Raw genomic sequence first — 20,420 nt, forward strand, 5'->3', positions numbered from 1 at the left:
CAACTATAAAATGGGAGTGGGCTTAGATCTGGGGTTTTCAAACTATTCAATGGTGCCACCAGATTCCATGAAGGTAACTCTGTGGCCTCATGGTGGCAGTGGGGAGAGGGCAAGGCCGGGCAAGCAGAGGCCCTGGATCCTGAGGTGCCTGCTTAAAACACAGCAGCTCAGCCTTTTATCTCTTAAACAATTGGTGTGATATACAGGGGATTTTTTTCAAGTATGTGAAGTAGAATCCCAAATAGAATACTGGGACTAGATGGTCTCTAAAGCCACCTTTAGTGTTAAAGTCTCTGATTCTAAGTAGAAATAAAGGACAGGAAAGAAATGTGCTTATTCTTTGGTCCAGTATTTCTATCCTTGAAAATATACTACAAGAATATAATTGAAAAGAAGAAAGCTTTACATACCCAAATATGTGCAGTAGGGGTTATTTTAATAATCAAAGCCTGGAAACAGTCAAAATGCGCATAATGGGAGAACACGGTTGAGTAACTTATAGCACAGTAACCATATGAGGCATTATTAATTCATGATATATTTGATCATTCATACATCAAACACATATTTACTAAGAACCACTATTTGGAGTGAAAAAACAATCATCCATCCTCAAGAAACTTATGAAGCAAAAGAGAGACACAAAGAGACTAAATAGAAAGCATTATGTTAAATGCTGTATCAGACGTATTACAAAGTGTCAAGTAGATAGAAAGTGGAGCTTGAATTTGTCTAGAAGAATCAAGGATGTTGAAGCAAGTTTTATTATTAATATAATATTTAATTAATTTATACATGCTCCTTATAAAAATTATTACATATCAGGTGAACCTTCCCTTTGATCACTCTCCTGATCTTGGTCCCCTTTTCCCTCCTCCATCCACTGCCTTTCCTATGTCCCCAAACAGTACAACTATTACAAGTCGTGGTTAAGAAATACCCCAGATCTGTCATACCTATTTACCCAGGTAGAAATGTACCCAGAAGAATATGCTGTTTGGTGAGGTAGGCGCTTTTTGTCTTTTGGACAATGGCTTGTCCATATCTTTCATACTGTACATTGGGCAGATGCCAAGAGGTGAAACTGCTGGGTCACAGGGTATGTGCAATAAAACATTTCATTGCTACCACCAAATTGTCATCTTATATATAAAATCTTCCAGAGAAACTAAAAGATTTAAATAGTATGGTCATATTTGTGTGAAGGGCAGAATAGCCTAGAGAAAGAAGGATTAAAGACAAGGAGAATGGTAGGGAAGGCCCTGTAATAATCAAAGTGTTGGGGCGCTTGGGTGGCTTAGTTGGTTAAGCGCCTCACTCTTGATATCAGCTCAGGTCATGCTCTCACAGTCAGTCAGTTTGAGCCCTGCATCAGGCTCTGCACTAACAGTGTGGAGTCTGCTTGGGATTCTCTCTCTCTCCCTCTTTCTCATCCCCTCCCCTGCTCATGTTCTCTCTCTCAAAATAAAGAAATAAATACACTTAAAAAATAAAAAAAGAATAATCAAAGGGATGAATGATCCATTAGAGACTGAACTAGGGTCCAGATAGTAGGAACAGATAGGAATGAGGTCAAACAATGAGAATTTAAAAATAGCTATTAGCTCTGGTAATCAGGAGGTCGTTAGTGACCTGAGCAAAAACAGGTATATAATGCATGGGTGTTGACACCTGAAATCTAGGTCTCCAGTACACTTATTTTGCTTGAATGTTGCTGACTGGGTAAACCTTAAAGTTTTTCATTTATAGTGATTAGAATCTAAGTTTTTAAGAAAATTTTTTAATGTTTATTTATTTTTGGGAGAGAGATAGAGCATGAGTAGGGGAGAGGCAGAGAGAGGAGACACAGAATCCAAATGCAGGCTCTAGGCTCTGAGCTGTGAGCACAAAGCCCAACACGGGGCTCGAACTCATGAACCACGAGATCATGACCTGAGCTGAAGTTGGACACTTAACCGACTAAGTCACCCAGGTGCTCCTAGAGTCTAAGTTTTACAACAAAAAGAATCTGAGGGATAAAACAAAAGACACCAGAATCTAGGCTATGTCTTGGATGCTTTCTATTGCTACCAATCTCAAACCACTTAGCTAGTACTTTTATCCTAGTTAGGAGATTAGAAGTGCCTGGCTGGCAATTACGAATTGGTTTGACTCTTGACATGCACAATTACCTTCTTACCTCTCCAGATCTACTAGTCTCTATCCTCACAACTGCTGGCACGCTTCTCAGATAGGCCTCTAGTGTTGGGTAACCTAATTGCTTAAAGGGAATCCAGTCTCCAGTCAAGGATCTGTACTCTCCTTGGAGCCGGGGTAATGCTATTCCATTCTTATGAGACTGTAGAACAGCTCGTAGCATTTTTGAAACCAGATCTGCTTCCAGCATCTTCACCTATAAGAATACAATAGGTTACTATAATATGATTCAGTAGTCTGTGAACTCAAATAGTTTTCAGAGTTCATACTTATTAGGTTATCCCATCAATTGTTACTGAATACTTTCCAATGCTAATACAATACATGGAGACTACTACAGTGGAGAAAAGCACAGAATACTATGAGAACACAGGGTAAGTCCGAGATGCACAAAGACTAATCTGGGGAAGGAAGACATCAGGGAAACATTCCCAGAGGGAAGGTCTGAATGGAATCCTGAAGGACAAGAAGGAATTCCTGAAGGAAGGAATCACTCAGGCAAGGAGAAAAAGGGTGTGTGGTAGGGTAAGGATGGGGAGAGGTATCAGCCTCAAGTAAAGGGAATAGAAAGTTCAAAGGGCACAGAGATCAGAGAGAAACACATGGTTGATTCTGAGGAGTTCCAGGCAGTTAAGTGGCTGGGCATGATTGAATGAAGACTCTAAGATCAGAAGCTGAGGACCGCAAGATGGAGACAGGAGAGGTGGGAAGAGATGGGAAGAGGCAGACCACAGAGACTCCTATATTAGGTTCATATGTCTGCATTTTCACCAAACATAATGTGGGACCTTAGAAGGATTTTAAATAGGGGAATAAAGTGATCGGCTCTGCATTCTAGAAAGACAACTATTCAGTAATGGAGAAGATAAATGGGAAGGAGAAAGACTTTGTAAGGATATTTGAAAATATGGAGGACTTAAACACAGGGACTCGGGAGTAAACAGAAAATCAACTTGAGAGGTAATCAGGAGGTAGAATCAATAGAAATGGATTAACTGCTTTGGATGATGAGGGAGTTCCCAAGTTTCTGGCTCAGAAACACAGTGGATAGTAATGACCCACACTGAGATGGGTAGAGGCAAGTTTGCAAGAGAAGAAGAGAATGCATTCATCTGGGACATACAGAGGCTGGGATGCGTACAGGGCAGCCACACAGATATTCATGAGGAACTCAGGTTAGAGGTCTGAACTGGGGATTTGTTGACCTTTAGCATATATGTGGTATTTGGTGCCCAGGGAGTCAAAAATAAAGTTAAGGATGGGCCTCTGTGGAAGGCTGTCATGAAGGGACAGGCAGAGAAAGAAGAATCTATAAAAGGCTGAGTGAAAGACACCAGAGATAAAAATAGAAAAGGCAGAACTGGTGTCATATAAAGAAAAAGAGGAAAGAACCAAAAAGAATGGCATACTCAAAAGTGTCAAACACAGCAGACAAACCACGTGAGAGAAAAAATGAATTTTGGTACCTCATAAACCTGTGGGGGCCCTGGCTAAGGATTTTCAATAGTTAGTAACTGGCATTTTTCAAGATTAACCACTCATATTTTCTCTGGACTAATAGTAAATAGAATGGTGACACATTCAAAAAATGACATTCAAGAAGCCAGAAAAGTCCAGGTAAGCCATGGACAATGTGTTAGTTCTTCCTTCAACAGTGCTATCCAACAGAATTTTGTGCTGATGGAAATGTTTTACATCTGTTCAACATATGTGGTGACTGAGCACTTGAAATGTGACTGGCGTGACTGAGGACCTCAATTTTTAACTTAATTGGAATTAAATGTAGCTAGTGGACACTAATTCCAGATCATGTGCCAAACAGGTCCTGATCTCATGGTTTGTCAGATCAAGTCCCACACTGGGCTCTGTGCTGACAGCAAGGAGTCTGCTTGGGACTCTCTCTCTCCCCTTCCCCTGTGCATGCTTGTGCGTGCACTCTCTCTCTCTCAAAACAAACAAATACACTTAAAGAAAACAAAAAGGAGGAATTCTAGCAATTTCCTCATTTGTCCATTTTAAAAAGGAGACAAAGTATCAGCTCATTTGTGAGCGCTCTTAATTATAAATATGATACTCAAATGACAGCAAGGTTTAAATGGCAAATATCCTAAATACTTATTATGTACTTCCCTCTACTAAACATGAACTCTTTTCAAATTGTCACCACCAGCACCAACATTTAATTAATACTATGTATATATACACAATATGTAGTATAATATTATTTGAAAGGGGAATGTGATAAAGACATATGTCATAAACCGTATGGCAACCACCACAAATGTTTTCAAGAGGTACAATTAATAAGCTATCAGTGAAGACCAAACAAATAAAAAATTCAATCAAAAAGTACTTAGATGTACAACCAAAACAAATATAACACTGCATGTTAACTACACTGGAATAAAAAAAAAAGCATTTAGAAGTAAAAAAAAAATAGGCAAAAAAGGGGGGAAGAACAGCAACAACGACAAAAAAGAGAAAGAACAAAGAGAAAACATCTAGCAAAATGGTAGATTTAAAGTTAACCACAGCAATAATTACATTAAATGTAAATGATGAAAATATCTCAATAAAAATTTAGGATAAGTAGAGTGGATATAAAAGCTTCACCAATATCCTGTGTACAAAAAAATCTATTTTAAATACAAACACATAGATTCAAAGTAAAAAGAAAAAGATATGACAGTCAAATACATGATTAATTAATACTAGAACAAGGACTATCACCTGGGATTAAGAGAGACATTACAAATTGAGGAGTTAATTCATCACCAAACATCAGTGCTTCAATATACATGAAGCAGAAACCAACAGAGATGAAAGAATAAACATATTCATGATTATTTGGAAAATTCAAAACTCCTTTCTCAGTAGTTGGTAGAACCAGTAAGCAAAAAATCAGTAAGGATATAGAAGAGCTTAATAACAATATCAACCAATCTGACCTAAGTGATATCTATAAAATACTCTACCCCAACAGTAGCAGAATATACATTCTTTTCAAGAGCACATGGGGCATTCAGCAAGACAGAATATATTCTGAGACTTAATACAATCCTTGACCAATTTAGAATATTGGAATAATTGGAATTACACAAAGAGTATCCTCTGACCAGAAAAAAATTGAATTAGGTATCAGGAACAAAAAGATATATGGACAATCCCTAAGTATTTGCAAATTTAATGACATACCTCTAAAAAAACAAAGGTCAGAAAGGAAGCTCCCTTCAAAAGAAAAACATGAGAAAATATTTTTATTTATTTATTTTTTAAATAGTTTATTGTCAAGTTGGTTTCCATATAACACCAAGTGCTCATCCCCACAAGTGCCCCTCTCCATGCCTATCATCCCCCTTCCCCTCCTCCTCACCCCCATCAGTCCTTGGTTTGTTCTCAGCATTCAAGAGTCTCTCGTGGTTTGCCTCCCTCCCTCTCCCCCACTATTTTTCCCCTTCTTCTCCCCCATGGTCCTCCATTAAGTTCCTCCTAATCCTCCAACATATGGTATCTGTCCTTTTCTGCCTGACTTATTTCGCTCAGCATAACACCCTCAACTTCCATCCATGTTGCTACACATGGCCAGATTTCATTCTTTCTCATTGCCATGTAGTATTCCATTGTATAGATAAACCACATGAAAAACAATGCTTAGCCTCCCTCCTCATCAGGGAAATACAAATCAAAACCACACTGAGATACCACCTCACGCCAGTCTGAGTGGCTAAAATGAGCAAATCAGAGGACTCTAGATGCTGGCGAGGATGTGGAGAAATGGGCACCCTCCCACACTGCTGGTGAGAATGTAAACTGGTGCAGCCCCTATGGAAAACAGTGTGGAGATTCCTCAAAAAATTAACAAAAGAACTCCCCTATGACCCAGCAATAGCACTGCTAGGAATTTACCCAAGGGATACAGGAGTGCTGATGGATAGGGGCACATGCACCACAATGTTCATAGCAGAACTCTCAACAATAGCCGAAACATGGAAAGAACCTAAGTGTCCATCAACTGATGAATGGATCAAGAAGATAAACTATAGAAAACTTATAAAGGAAATTGAAGAAGACACAAAGAAATGGAAAAACATCCTATGCTCATGGATCATGTTAGCTGAGGGCTTCTCATAGATGGCTTTTATGATGTTTAAGTAAGTTCCTTATATCCCTACTTTCTCGAGGGTCTTTATTAAGAGGCGATGCTGTATCTTGTCAAATGCTTTTTCTGCATCTATCGACAGGATAAAATACCTAGGAATAAACCTAACCAAAGACATAGGAGATCTGTATGATGAAAGCTATAGAAAACTTATGAAGGAAATTGAAGAAGTCACAAAGAAGGAAAAACATTCCATGCTCATGGGTCGGGAGAATAAATATTGTTAAAATGTCATTACTACCCAAAGCAATCTACACAGTCAATGCAATCCCAATCAAAATCACACCAGTATTCTTCTCAAAACTAGAACAAACTATCCTAAAATTTGTATGGAACCACAAAAGACCCTGAAGAGCCTATGTAATATTGAAGAAGAAAACCAAAATGGGAGGCATCTGCATCCCGGACTTTAGCCTCTACTACAAAGCTGTAATCATCAAGACAGTATGGTATTGGCACAAAAACAGACACATAGACCAATGGAATAGAATAGAGAACTCAGAAGTGGACCCACAAATGTATGGCCAACTAATCTTTGACAAAGCAGGGAAGAGCATCCAATGGAAAAAAGACAGCCTCTTTAACAGATGGTGATGGGAGAACTGGACAGCAACATGCAGAAGAATGAAACTAGATCATTTTCTCAAACCATACACAAAAATAAACTCAAAATGGATAAAGGACCTGAATGTGAGAAAGGAAACCATCAAAACCCTAGAGGAGAAAGCAGGAAACAACCTCCTTGACCTCAACTGCAGCAATTCCTTGCTTGACACATCCCCAAAAACAAAGGAATCAAGAGCAAAAATAAACCATTGGAACCTCATCAAGATTAAAAGCGTCTGCACGGCAAAGGAAACGATCCATAACACTAATAGGTAACTGACAGAATGGGAAAAGATAGTTGCAAATGACATATCAGATAAAGGGCTAGTATCCAAAATCTATAAGGAAATCACTAAACTCCACACCCAAAAAACAGACAATCCAGTGAAGAAATGGGCAGAAGATATGAACAGACACTTCTCCAAACAGGACATCCAGATGGCCAACAGACACAGAAAATATTTTTAAATAAATGAAAACACAATGTACAAAAGTTCACTGGGTGCACTTAAAACAATATTTAGAGGGAAATTTGCAGCATTATAGACTTATGTTGGAAAAGAAGAAAGATCCCAATTCAGTGATCTAACCTACTACCTTGAGAAAAGAGAGCACATTATACCAAAAGTAGAAGGAAGGAAGGAATAAAAATAAGAGCTAAATCAATACTGAAATGATGAAACAGATTAATAATGAAACAGGAAAGAAAGGTAAAGAAAAAAATCATGAAACCAAAACTAGTGTTTTGAAAACATCAATAAAATTGTTAAAACTTCCAGGTAAACTAATCAAGGAAAAAAAAAGAGAATACGTGAATTATTAATAATGGGATTACAGAAAGGGCCATCAAATACAGATCCTGCAGACATTAAAAAGAGAATATCATAGGGAAGGGCCAACATGGAGAAGTAGGGGAATCCGTACTTCCCGCATATCTCAAACAAAGAAGGGCTCAAGCCAAAGGACTTTGAACCCCAAGAATCTGGGAGGAAAAGAGATGGAGTCTACTAGGGAGAAAACAGGAAAACTGGATGGCCCCATAGGTGAGTGATTACCAATGGGGGGAGATAAAATGGACCTCCTAGGCACAGAGGGGAGGGATCCCCTTCTGCAGAGAGACAAAGGGAAGAGAAAGCTGCTGGGGGAGCATAGGACTGTACCTGGATAAGAGAAAAACCTCGGACTGGGATGGAGAGGGATCCCATTTCTAATTGCAGGGCTTTCAGAGAAGGGTCCCATCTCTAACTGCAGGGCTTTCTTAGACTGGGGCCAGCTGCCCTGTTCCTACACTTGGGGAGGAGGGGAGCCACCTCTGGGTTCGGAGGTAGGCCAGGGGTGCAGTCTGCAGCAGGAGAATCTGGTCCCCTCCCCTGAAGTGCTGCAGCACAGCTGCAGGACCACATATCATCCGGCGGCATCATTAACCGCTCCAAGCAGGAGTTTAAAACTCAGCTAATCGTGGGACACAGGAGTTTGCAGAGTGAGACAACCTGCCTAGTCTGCACCCAAGGCACAGTACGGACGGATCCAAAGGAATGATTTTGGACACCTGGTCTATGAAGAAGGGACTGGGGTGTCACCATTTTTCTCCCCACAACCACCAAAGCGAGGCCTCAGGTGGGGGGGTGCACAGTAGAGGTGGGCTAGCCTACACCAAATCATGCCCCTCAGTGCTGGGTAGTGCTTATCTACTTGAGCTGGATACATGCTGTGGAACCAGACAGCCCCGTCCTCCAGGCCAGCACTGTAGCATTGCCTGGATTAATTCTAGGTCAATTCTTATCATTTAGATATATTCTCCCTTTTCTCCTTATCTCTTCCCTCCTTTAGGCTGGTTACTCTGGTTATTGGTTTGCTTAAACAGACATAGGTAATCCATTCTCTTGATGAATGTTCCACACGTCCTTCCTTACTTTCCTTTCTCTCTCTCTGGAATAATCAGGCCATATAGTTTCTCTGGGTAACTTTATCTTCGTTTCTTTTTCCTCAACCCATTCCTTATTCTCCTTTCTCTTTTTCTGGATTAGGCCCTTTAGTCTCTCTGCCTGGTCAACGTTCATTCTTTCTTTTTCCCCGCCCCTGTCATTTCTCTCTTTGTATATGCTCTTTCATTAGCACCACCTCCACCCTGTTCTTTACTTGTTGCTGGTTTTTCTGTTTTGTTTTTTTTTTTTTGCTTTTAGATTGTTTTTTTAAATTTCTGTTTGTTTGCTTTTTTTATTTATACATTTGCACGTTTTTGTTTCCTGTTTGTTTGTCTGTTTGTTTTCCTTTCCAGGGTTACTTCAAGGAACAAATCAAAGCAGAGCTGGTTGAGGGTCCAAAACATCTCTATGAGTAGGGAAATAAAATAACCAAAGTCACAACAACAGAAAGCAAGTGACACTCTACAAAAAACACCTCCTGAATGGCCAGGCTCTGGACAGTGTATAAGCCCCCTTTAATATAGCAGTGCTTGCAAAGTGCAGAGCACATAACAAGCTTTTAAAACTGACAAGGGACAAAAACTAGCCAAAATGATGAAACTGAAGAATTCTCCTCAAAAGAAATTCCAGGAAGAAGTGACAGCTAAAGAATTGATCAAAACAGATACAAGCAACATAACTGAACAAGAATTTAGAATAATAGTCATAAAATTAATTGCTGGGCTTGAAAAAAGCATATTGCTGCAGAGATCAAGGATCTTAAAAATAGTGAAGATGAATTAAAAATGCTATAAATGAGGTATAAAATAAAATGGATGTGGCCACAGCGCGGATTAAAGAGGCAGAGGAGAGAATGGGTGAATTAGAAGATACAATTATAGAAAAAGAGGAAGCTGAGAAAAAGAGAAATAAAATGATCCAGGATCATGAAAAGAGAATTAGAGAACTAAGTGATGCAATCAAACGGAACAATATCTGGATCACAGGAATTCTATAAGAAGGAAAGAGAGAGAAAGGAGCTAAAGGGGTACTTGAACAAATCATAGCTGAGAGCTTCCCCAACCTGGGAAACAGACATTGAAATCCAAGAGGCACAGTGAACTCCCCTCAATCATAACTTGAATAGATCTTCTGCATGACATATCATAGTGAAACTGGCAAAATACAAAGATAAAGAGAGAATTCTGAAACCAGCTAGGGATAAATGGGCCTTAACATACAAAGGTGGACACATAGGGGTAGTAGCAGACCTATCTACTGAAACTTGGCAGGCCAGAAAGGAATGGCAGGAAATCTTCAATGTGATAAACAGAAATAGTATGCAGCCAAGAATCCTTTATCTAGCAAGCCTGTCATTCAGAATACAAGGAGAGATAAAGGTTTTCCTAAACAAACAAAAACTGAAGGAATTTATTACCACTAAATCAGCCCTACAAGAGATCCTAAGGGGGACTCTGTCAGTGAAATGTTGCAAGGAACACAAAGTACCAGAGACATCACTACAAGCATGAAACCTACAGATAACACAATGACTCTAAACCCATAGTTTTCCATAATAACACTGAATGTAAGTGGACTAAATGCTCCAATCAAAAGATATAGGGTATCAGAATGGATAAAAAATAAAAGAAAACAAAACAAGACCCATCTATTTGCTGTCTACAGGAGACTCATTTTAGACCTCAGGACACGTTGAGATTGAAAGCTAGGGGATCGAGATCTATCATGCTACTGGAAGTCAAAAGAAAGCTGGAGTAGCCATACTTACATCAGACAAACTAGACTTTAAATAAAAGGCTGTAACAAGAGATGAAGAAGAGCATCATATAATAATTACAGGGTCTATCCAACAGGAAGGGCTAACAATTATAAATGTCTACACACCAAATTTGGGAGCACCCGAATATATAAAACAATTAATCACAAATATAGGCAATCTTATTGATAAGAATGTGCTAATTGCAGGGGACTTTAGTACTCTGATTAACAAAAGAAAAGAACCATATGATCCTGTCAACAGATGCAAAATGGGACGCATCACAATCCCAGACTTTAGCCTCTACTACAAAGCTGTCATCATCAAGACAGTATGGTAGTGGCACAAAAACAGACACATAGACCAATGGAATAGAACAGAGAACCCAGAATTGGACCCACAAGTATATGACCAATTAATCTTTGACAAAGCAGGAAAGAATATCCGATGGAAAAAAGACAGTCTCTTTAACAGATGGTGTTGGGAGAACTGGACAGCAACATGCAGAAGAACGAAACCAGGCTACTTTGTTACACCATACACAAGAATAGATTCAAAATGGATGAAACACCTGAATGAGAGACAGGAAACCATCAAAATCCTAGGGGAGAAAGCAGGAAACAACCTCTTCGACCTCAGCTGCAGCAATTTCTTATTCGACACATCTCCAAAGGCAAGGGAATTAAAAGCAAAAATGAACTATTGGGACCTCATCAAGATAAAAGGCTTCTGCACTGCAAAGGAAACAATGAACAAAAGTAAAAGGCAACTGACAGAATGGGAAAAGATATTTGCAAATGACATTTCAGATAAAGAGCTAGAATCTAAAATCTATAAGGAACTCACCAAACTCCACACCCGAAAAACAAATAATCCAGTGATGAAATGGGCAGAAGACATGAATAGACACTTTTCCAAAGAAGACATCCAGATGGCCAACAGACACATGAAATAATGCTCAGCATCCCTCATCATCAGGGAAATACAAATCAAACCACACTAAGATACCGCCTCACACTGGTCAGAGTGGCTAAAATGAACAAATCAGGAGACTATAGATGCTGATGTGGAGAAACGGGAACCCTCTTACACTATTGGTGGCAGTGCAAAATTGTGCAGCTCCTCTAGAAAACAGTGTGGAGGCTCCTCAAAAAACTAAAAATAGGGGCGCCTGGGTAGCTCAGTTGCTTGGGGGTCTGACTTCGGCTCAGGTCATGATCTCACAGTTTGTGGGTTTGAGCCCTGTGTTGGGCTCTGTGCTGACAGCTAGCTAAAAGCCTGCAGACTGTTTCGGATTCTGTGTCTCCCTCTCTCTCTGACCCCCCCTCCTTGCTCACACTGTCTCTCTCTCAGAAATAAATAAAACATTAAAAAAATAAAAAATAAATAAAAATAGAACTACCTCATGACCCAACAATAGCACTGCTAGGAATTTACCCAAGGGATATGGGAGTGTTGATGCACTGGGGCACATGTACCCCAGTGTTCATAGCAGCACTCTCAACAATAGCCAAATCATGGAAGGAGCTAAATGTCCATCAACTGATGAATAGATAAAGAAGATGTTGTTTATATATACAATGGAATACTACATGGCAATGAGAAAGAATGAAATCTGGCCATTTGCAGCAACGTGGATGGAGCTGGAGGGTATCATGCTAAGTGAAAATAAGTTGGCCAGAGAAAGACAGAATCCATATGTTTTCACTCATATGTGGATCAGGAGAAACTTAACAGAAGGCCATGGGGAAGGGGAAGGGGGAAAAAGTTACAGAGAGGGAGGGAGGCAAACCATAAGAGACTCTTAAATACCGGGAACAAACTGAGGGTTGATGGGGGTTGGGGAAAGGGGAAAGTGGGCGACGGGCATTGAGGAGAGGACTTGTTACTTACTGGGATGAGCGCATATGGAAACCAATTTGACAATAAATTTATTTTAAAAAAAGAATATTATGAACTTATGCCAATAACTTTGGTCAATCAGATGATATGGAATAAATTCACTGAAAGACACAAATTCCAAAGCTTATTCAAGAAGAAATAGTGTCTAAGGCAACTTCAGCGGGGCGCGCGGACTGGGATTTGGAGTTTGGAACTGGCCTGGGTTGAAGAGTGCAACCAACTTCGGCTGCGCCCCTGGTACGGGGAGTTTACACCCCCAAAAGAGCGAGGAGCAGCTCTTGCTTCAAGAAGGGACTGGAGCACCGTCACTCTCCTCCCCACAACCGCTGAGGCAGAGCTCCCGCCTGAGGCATTGGATCACGCCACGCCCATCCCTGCCTGAGAGGGCTACCTAAAGAAACAAGCTAGAGTGCACAAGGTGGAGAGTCCCAAATATCACTACGAATAGGAAAATAAAATAACCAAGGTCCCAACAAGAGAGACCAGGGGATACCATTCAAAAAACACTCTCTGAAAGGGTAGGCCCTGGAAAGTCAAAGAGCCTTCTTGGATATAGCAGTGCTCATAGAAACAGAGAGAATAATAGGTCTTTAAAACCAACAAGAGCCGGAAAGCTAACTAAAATGACGAAACGAAAGACCTCTCCTCCAAAGAAACTCCAAGAAGAAATGACAGCTAATGAACTGCTCAAAACAGATATCAGCAGCATCACTGAACAAGATTTTAGAATAATAATGGTAAAATTAATAGCTGGGCTTGAAAAAAACATAGGGGACATCAAAGAAACTATGGCTACAGACAGAATGGAAAATAAAAATAGGCATGAAGAATTAAAAAATGCGATAAATGAGATCCATAATAAATTAGAGGCCTCCAATGCACGGATTGAAGAGGCAGAAAGGAGAATAAGTGATTTAGAAGACACCATTATAGAAAAACAAGAAGCTGACAAAAAAAGAGACAAACTGATCCAGGAACAGGAAAGAAGAATTCGAGAGCTCAGCGATACGGTCAAACGCAACAATATCCGTATCATAGGAATCCCAGAAGAGGAAGAGAGAGGGAAAGGTGCTGAAGGAGTCCTGGAACAAATTATAGCAGAGAACTTCCCCGACCTGGGGAAGGAAGTAAATGTGGAAGTACAAGAGGCTCAGAGGACTCCCCTCAGACGTAACCTGAATCGATCTTCTGCACGACATATCATAGTGAAAATGGCCAAATACAAGGACAAAGAGAGAATTTTGAAAGCAGCTAGGGAGAAAAGGGCCCTAACATACAAAGGGAAACCTATCAGAGTGGTGACAGACCTATCTACTGAAACTTGGCAGGCTAGAAAGGAATGGCAGGAAATCTTCAATGTGATGAACAGTAAAAATATGCAGCCAAGAATCCTCTATCCAGCAAGCCTGTCATTCAAAATAGAAGGAGAGATAAAAACCTTTCCAAATAAACAGAAATTGAAAGAATTTGTCACCACGAAGCCAGCCCTACAAGAAATCCTGAGGGGGATGCTCTGAAGGAAAGGTTGCAAGGAACAAAGATACCAGAGACACCACCACAAACATGAACCCTACAAAAGATACAAAGACTCTAAACCCACATATTTCAATAATAACACTGAATGTAAATGGGCTGAATGCTCCAATCAAAAGACATAGGGTAGCAGAATGGATTAAAAAACAAAATCCATCAATATGCTGTCTACAAGAAACTCATTTTAGACGGGAAGATACCTTCAGATTAAAAGTAAGGGGATGGAGAAATATATATCATGCTACAGGAAATCAAAAGAAAGCCGGAGTAGCGATACTTATATCAGACAAACTGGACTTTAAATTAAAGACAATCACAAGAGATGAAGAAGGGCACTACATAATAATTACAGGGTCCATCCATCAGGAAGAACTAACAATCATAAATGTCTACGCACCGAATATGGGAGCACCTAAATATCTAAAACAATTAATCACAAACAGAAACAAGCTTATAGATAAGAATGTGCTAATAGCAGGGGACTTTAATACTCCGCTTACAGCAATGGATAGGTCAACCAGACAGAAAATCACTAAAGAAATAATGGACTTGAAAGACACATTGGACCAGATGGATCTGACGGATATATTTAGAACTTTACATCCTGAGGCCAGGGAATTTACTTTCTTCTCAAGTGCGCATGGCACATTCTCCAAGATAGATCACATACTGGGACATAAAGCAGCCCTCAATAAATATAAAAGAATAGAGATCATACCATGCACACTGTCAGATCACAATGCTTTGAAACTTGAAATCAATTACAGGAAGAAGTCTGGAAAACCGCCAAAAACATGGAGGTTAAAGAACACCCTTCTAAAGAATGAATGGGCCAATCAGGCAATTAGAGAGGAAATTAAAAAATATATGGAAACAAATGAAAATGAAAACACAACAATTCAAAATCTATGGGATGCGGCCAAGGCAGTCCTAAGAGGAAAGTACATTGCTCTCCAGGCCTATTTCAAGAGATTAGAAAAAGCACAAGTCCAAAATCTAACAGCTCACCTAAAGGAGCTAGAGGCAGAGCAACAAGAACGCCCTAAACCCAGTAGAAGAAGAGAAATAGTAAAAATTAGAGCAGAAATAAACAACATAGAGACCAAAGAAACAATTGAACAGATCAATGAAACCAAGAGTTGGTTTTTTGAAAAAGTAAACAAAATTGACAAACCTCTAGCCAGGCTTATCAAAAAGAAAAGAGAGAGCACCCAAATAGACAAAATTATGAATGAAAATGGACTTATTACAACCAACCCCTCAGAAATACAAGCAATTATCAGGGAATACTATGAAAAATTATATGCCAACAAATTGGACAACTTAGAAGAAATGGACAAATTCCTAAACACACACTCACTACCAAAATTCACACGGGAAGAAATAGAAAACCTGAACAGACCCATAACGAGTGAAGAAATCGAATCAGTGATCAAAAATCTCCCAACAAATAAGAGCCCTGGACCTGATGGTTTCCCTGGGGAATTCTACCAGACATTTAAAACAGAATTAATCCCAATTCTTCTCAAGCTATTCCAAAAAATAGAAGTCGAAGGAAAACTCCCGGACTCATTTTATGAAGCCAGCATCACTCTGATTCCCAAGCCAGACAGAGATCCAGCAAAAAAAGAGAACTATAGGCCAATATCCTTGATGAATACGGATGCAAAAATTCTCAACAAGATCCTTGCAAATCGAATCCAGCAGCATATCAAAAGAATCATCCACCAAGATCAAGTGGGATTCATTCCTGGGTTACAGGGCTGGTTCAACATTCGCAAATCAATCAATGTGATACATCATATCAATAAAAGAAAAGATAAAAACCATATGATCCTGTCAATAGATGCAGAAAAAGCATTTGACAAAATACAGCATCCCTTCTTAATAAAGACTCTCGAGAAAGTTGGGATAGAAGGAACCTACTTAAACATCATCAAAGCCATCTATGAGAAGCCTTCAGCTAACATCATCCTCAACGGGGAAAAACTGAGAGCTTTCCCCCTGAGATCAGGAACACGACAGGGATGTCCACTCTCACCACTGTTGTTTAACATAGTGCTGGAAGTCCTAGCATCAGCCATCAGACAACAAAAGGAAATCAAAGGCATCAGAATTGGCAAAGAGGAAGTCAAACTTTCACTCTTCGCAGATGACATGATACTCTACATAGAAAACCCGACAGACTCCACCAGAAGCCTACTAGAACTGATCCAAGAATTCAGCCAAGTTGCAGGGTACAAAATCAACGTACAGAAATCGGTTGCATTTTTATACACCAATAATGAAGCAACAGAAAGAGAAATCAAGAAACTGATCCCATTCACAATTGCACAAAAAACCATAAAATACCTCGGAATAAACCTAACCAAGGATACAAGAGATCTGTATGATGAAAACTATAGAAAACTTATGAAGGAAATTGAAGAAGACACAAAGAAATGGAAAAACATTCCATGCTCATGGATAGGAAGAATAAATATAGTTAAGATGTCATTACTACCTAAAGCACTCTACACATTCAATGCAATTCCAATCAAAATTGCACCAGCATACTTCTCAAAACTAGAACAAACTATCCAAAAATTTGTATGGAACCACAAAAGACCCCGAATAGCCAAAGTAATACTGAAAAATAAAACCAAAACGGGAGGTATCACCATCCCAGACTTCAGCCTCTACTACAAAGCTGTCATCCTCAAGACAGTATGGTATTGGCACAAAAACAGACACATAGACCAATGGAACAGAATTGAGAACTCAGAAGTGGACCCAAAAGTATACAGCCAACTGATCTTTGACAAAGCAGGAAAGAATATCCAATGGAAAAAAGACAGCCTTTTTAACAGATGGTGTTGGGAGAACTGGACAGCAACATGCAGAAGAATGAAACTAGATCATTTTCTCACACCATGCACAAAAATCAACTCAAAATGGATAAAGGACCTGAACGTGAGACAGGAAACTATCAACACCCTAGAGGAGAAAGCAGGAAACAACCTCCTTGACCTCCACCGCAGCAACTTCTTACTTGACACATCCCCAAAAGCAAGGGAATCAAGAGCAAAAATAAACTGTTGGGACCTCATCAAGATTAAAAGCTTCTGCACAGCCAAGGAAACAACCCAGAAAATTAATAGGCAACCAACGGAATGGGAAAAGATAGTTGCAAATGACATATCAGATAAAGGGTTAATATCCAGAATCTATAAGGAACTCACCAAACTACACGCCCGAAAAACAAACAACCCAGTGAAGAAATGGGCAGAAGACATGAACAGACACTTCTCCAAAGAGGACATCCAGATGGCCAACAGACACATGAAACGATGCTCAGCATCCCTCCTCATCAGGGAAATACAAATCAAAACCACACTGAGATACCACCTCACGCCAGTCAGAGTGGCTAAAATGAGCAAATCAGAGAACTCTAGATGCTGGCGAGGATGTGGAGAAACGGGCACCCTCCTACACTGTTGGTGGGAATGTAAACTGGTACAGCCCCTCTGGAAAACAGTGTGGAGGTTCCTCAGGAAACTAACAATAGAACTCCCTTATGACCCAGCAATAGCACTGCTAGGAATTTACCCAAGGGATACAGAAATGCTGAGGCATAGGAGCACATGTACCCCAATGTTCATAGCAGCACTCTCCACAATAGCTAAAACATGGAAAGAGCCTAAGTGTCCATCAACAGATGAATGGATCAAGAAGATGTGGTTTATCTATACCATGGAATACTACATGGCAATGAGAAACAATGAAATCTGGCCATGTGTAGCAACATGGATGGACCTTGAGGGTGTTATGCTGAGCGAAATAAGTCAGGCAGAGAAGGACAAATACCATATGTTTGCACGTATAGGAGGATTAGGAGGAACTTGACGGAGGAACAAGGGGGAGAAGAAGGGCGGAAATGGTGGGGGAAAGGGAGAGAGGCAAACCATGAGAGACTCTTGAATGCTGACAAAAACTGAGGACTGATGGGTGTGGGGGGGAGGGGGGGATGGGCATGGAGGAGGGCACTTTGGGGATGAGCACTGAGTATTATGTAGAAACTAATTTGACAATAAAAAGAAAAAAAAAAAAAGAAGAAATAGATAACATTAATATCCCTATATCTATTAGAGAAGTTGAATTTATAGTTAAAAACCTTCACCCAAGGAAAACTCAAACCCAAATGGGATTATTGCCAATTCTACCAAAAATTTTAAGAAAAAATAAATACTTCTACACAAACTCTTCCAAAAAACATAGGGGAAGGGAATACTTCCAAACTCATTTTATGAGGCAAACATTATGCTGACATCAAAACTAGACAAAGACATTACAAGAAAAGCACAGACTAATATCTCTCATTAACATAACTGAAAAAATTCCTAGCAAAATATTAACAAATCAAATCCAACAACAGATTAGAAGGATAACACATCATGATCAACTATGGTTTACTCTAGGAATGCAAGACTGATTCAACATTCAAAGATCAACCAGTGTAATGGACTCTATCAAGAGACTACAAGAGAAAAGCCACATGATATCAATAGGTAAAGAAAATACATGGTGCACCTGGGTAGCTCAGTCGGTTAAGCATCCGACTTCAGCTCAGGTCATGATCTCACGGTTCGTGGGTTCAAGCCCCGCTTCGGGCTCTGTGCTGACAGGTAGCTCAGGGCCTGGATTCTGTTTCAGATTCTGTGTCTCCCTTTCTCTCTGACCTTCCCCTGCTCATGCTGTCTCTCTATCTCTCTCCTTAGAAATAAAAATATTTTAAAAAATTTAAAAAAAGAAAATGCATTTGACAAAGTTCAAAATAACTTATGATAAAAACTCTCAGAAAATAAGAATAGAAGTGAATCTCCTTAACTTGATATAGAATATCTGTGCAACTCAGATGAATGGAACAGAATAGAGAACCCAGAGATGGACACACAAACGTATGGCCAGCTAATCTTTGACAAAGCAGAAAAGAACATACAATGGAATAAAGACAGACTCTTCAGCAAGTGGTGCTGGGAAAACTGGACAGTGACATGCAGAAAAATGAACTTAGACCACGTTCTTACACCATACACAAAAATAAACTCAAAATGGATGAAAGACCTAAATGTAAGACATGAAGCCATCAATATCCTCGAAGAGAAAGCAGGCAAAACGTCTTTGACCTCGGCTGCAGCAACTTCTTACTCAACCAGTTTCTGGAGGCAAGGGAAACAAAAGCAAAAACGAACTATTTGGACCTCATCAAAATTAAAAGGTTCTGCACAGCAAAGGAAACAATCAGCAAAACTAAAAGGCAAATGACAGGATGGGAAGAGGATATTTGCAAATGACATGCTAATGATAATTAACTTTTGGATACTAACCAAAATCTATAAAGAACTTATCAAACTCAACACCCAAAAAAACCAAATAATCCAGTGAAGAAAAGAGCAAAAGTCATGAATAGAAACTTCTCCAAAGAAGACATTCAGATGGCCAACTCAACATCACTCATCACCAGGGAAATACAAATCAAAACCACAATGAGATACCACCTCACCCCCGTCAGAATGGCTAACATTAACAATTCAGGCAACAACAGATGTTGATGAGGATGTGGAGAAAGGGAATCTCTTTTGCACTGCTGGTAGGAATGCAAACTGGTGCTGTCACTCTGGAGAACAATATGGAGGTTCATCAAAAAATTAAAAATAGAACTACCCTATGACCCAGAAATTGCACTATTAGATTTTTATCCAAGGGATATAGGCATGCCGTTTTGAAGGGGCACATGCACCCCAATGTTTACAGCAGCACTATCAACAAAAGCCAAAGTATGGAAAGAGCCCAAATGTCCATCGATGGATGAATGGATAAAGAAGATGTGATATAGACTTGTAAAGACGGTGGAGAAGTAGGGAGCTCCGTACGTTGCACTCGCCCCCATATCTTGCACAGAGAGGACCTGAGCCATAGAAACCATTACAGAATCCAGGAGTTTGGGAGGAAAGGGAGACAGAGGTTGCTGAGAAAAACTTCTAACATGAGTGGGAACTGGGGAAGATAAAATCAGGCCGGGACCAGAGATGCAGAGGGACGGGGGCGATTCCCCTCTGCGGGGAGTGAGAGGGGAAAGAGAGAGGCTGAAACTGCTCAGGACACGGTCCCTGTCACTGGGGAACAGAAAAACCTCCGCTTGGGACACAGAGGGACCCGGTCTCTGGCTCTCCAGCTGGGCCAAAGTGGACACACTTATCCCAATTCCTGGGAAAACAACTGCATGCGCGCCAAATTCCTGCGCGCCAACTCGACCTAGAGGGGCCGCGCACATACCGCGCCTTTGTGCTTCTGGCTCAGCTGG

At 40.1% G+C, this 20,420-nt stretch overlaps 1 protein-coding gene across 1 annotated transcript in view; it reads right to left on the reverse strand.

Moving 5' to 3' along the window:
• TDRD7 (tudor domain containing 7) overlaps positions 1-20,420 on the reverse strand; it is a 99,300-nt gene that overhangs the window by 58,778 nt on the left and 20,102 nt on the right. The window contains exon 2 of the mRNA XM_039234834.1: positions 2,180-2,392. Within this exon, the coding sequence (XP_039090765.1) occupies positions 2,180-2,386 (207 nt within the window). The 5' untranslated portion in view covers positions 2,387-2,392. The remainder of the gene's footprint in view (positions 1-2,179; positions 2,393-20,420) is intronic.

This window comes from Hyaena hyaena, unplaced genomic scaffold, assembly GCF_003009895.1.
Source record: "Hyaena hyaena isolate Hyena2069 unplaced genomic scaffold, ASM300989v1 scaffold_93, whole genome shotgun sequence".
In the NCBI taxonomy this organism is placed as follows: domain Eukaryota; kingdom Metazoa; phylum Chordata; class Mammalia; order Carnivora; family Hyaenidae; genus Hyaena; species Hyaena hyaena.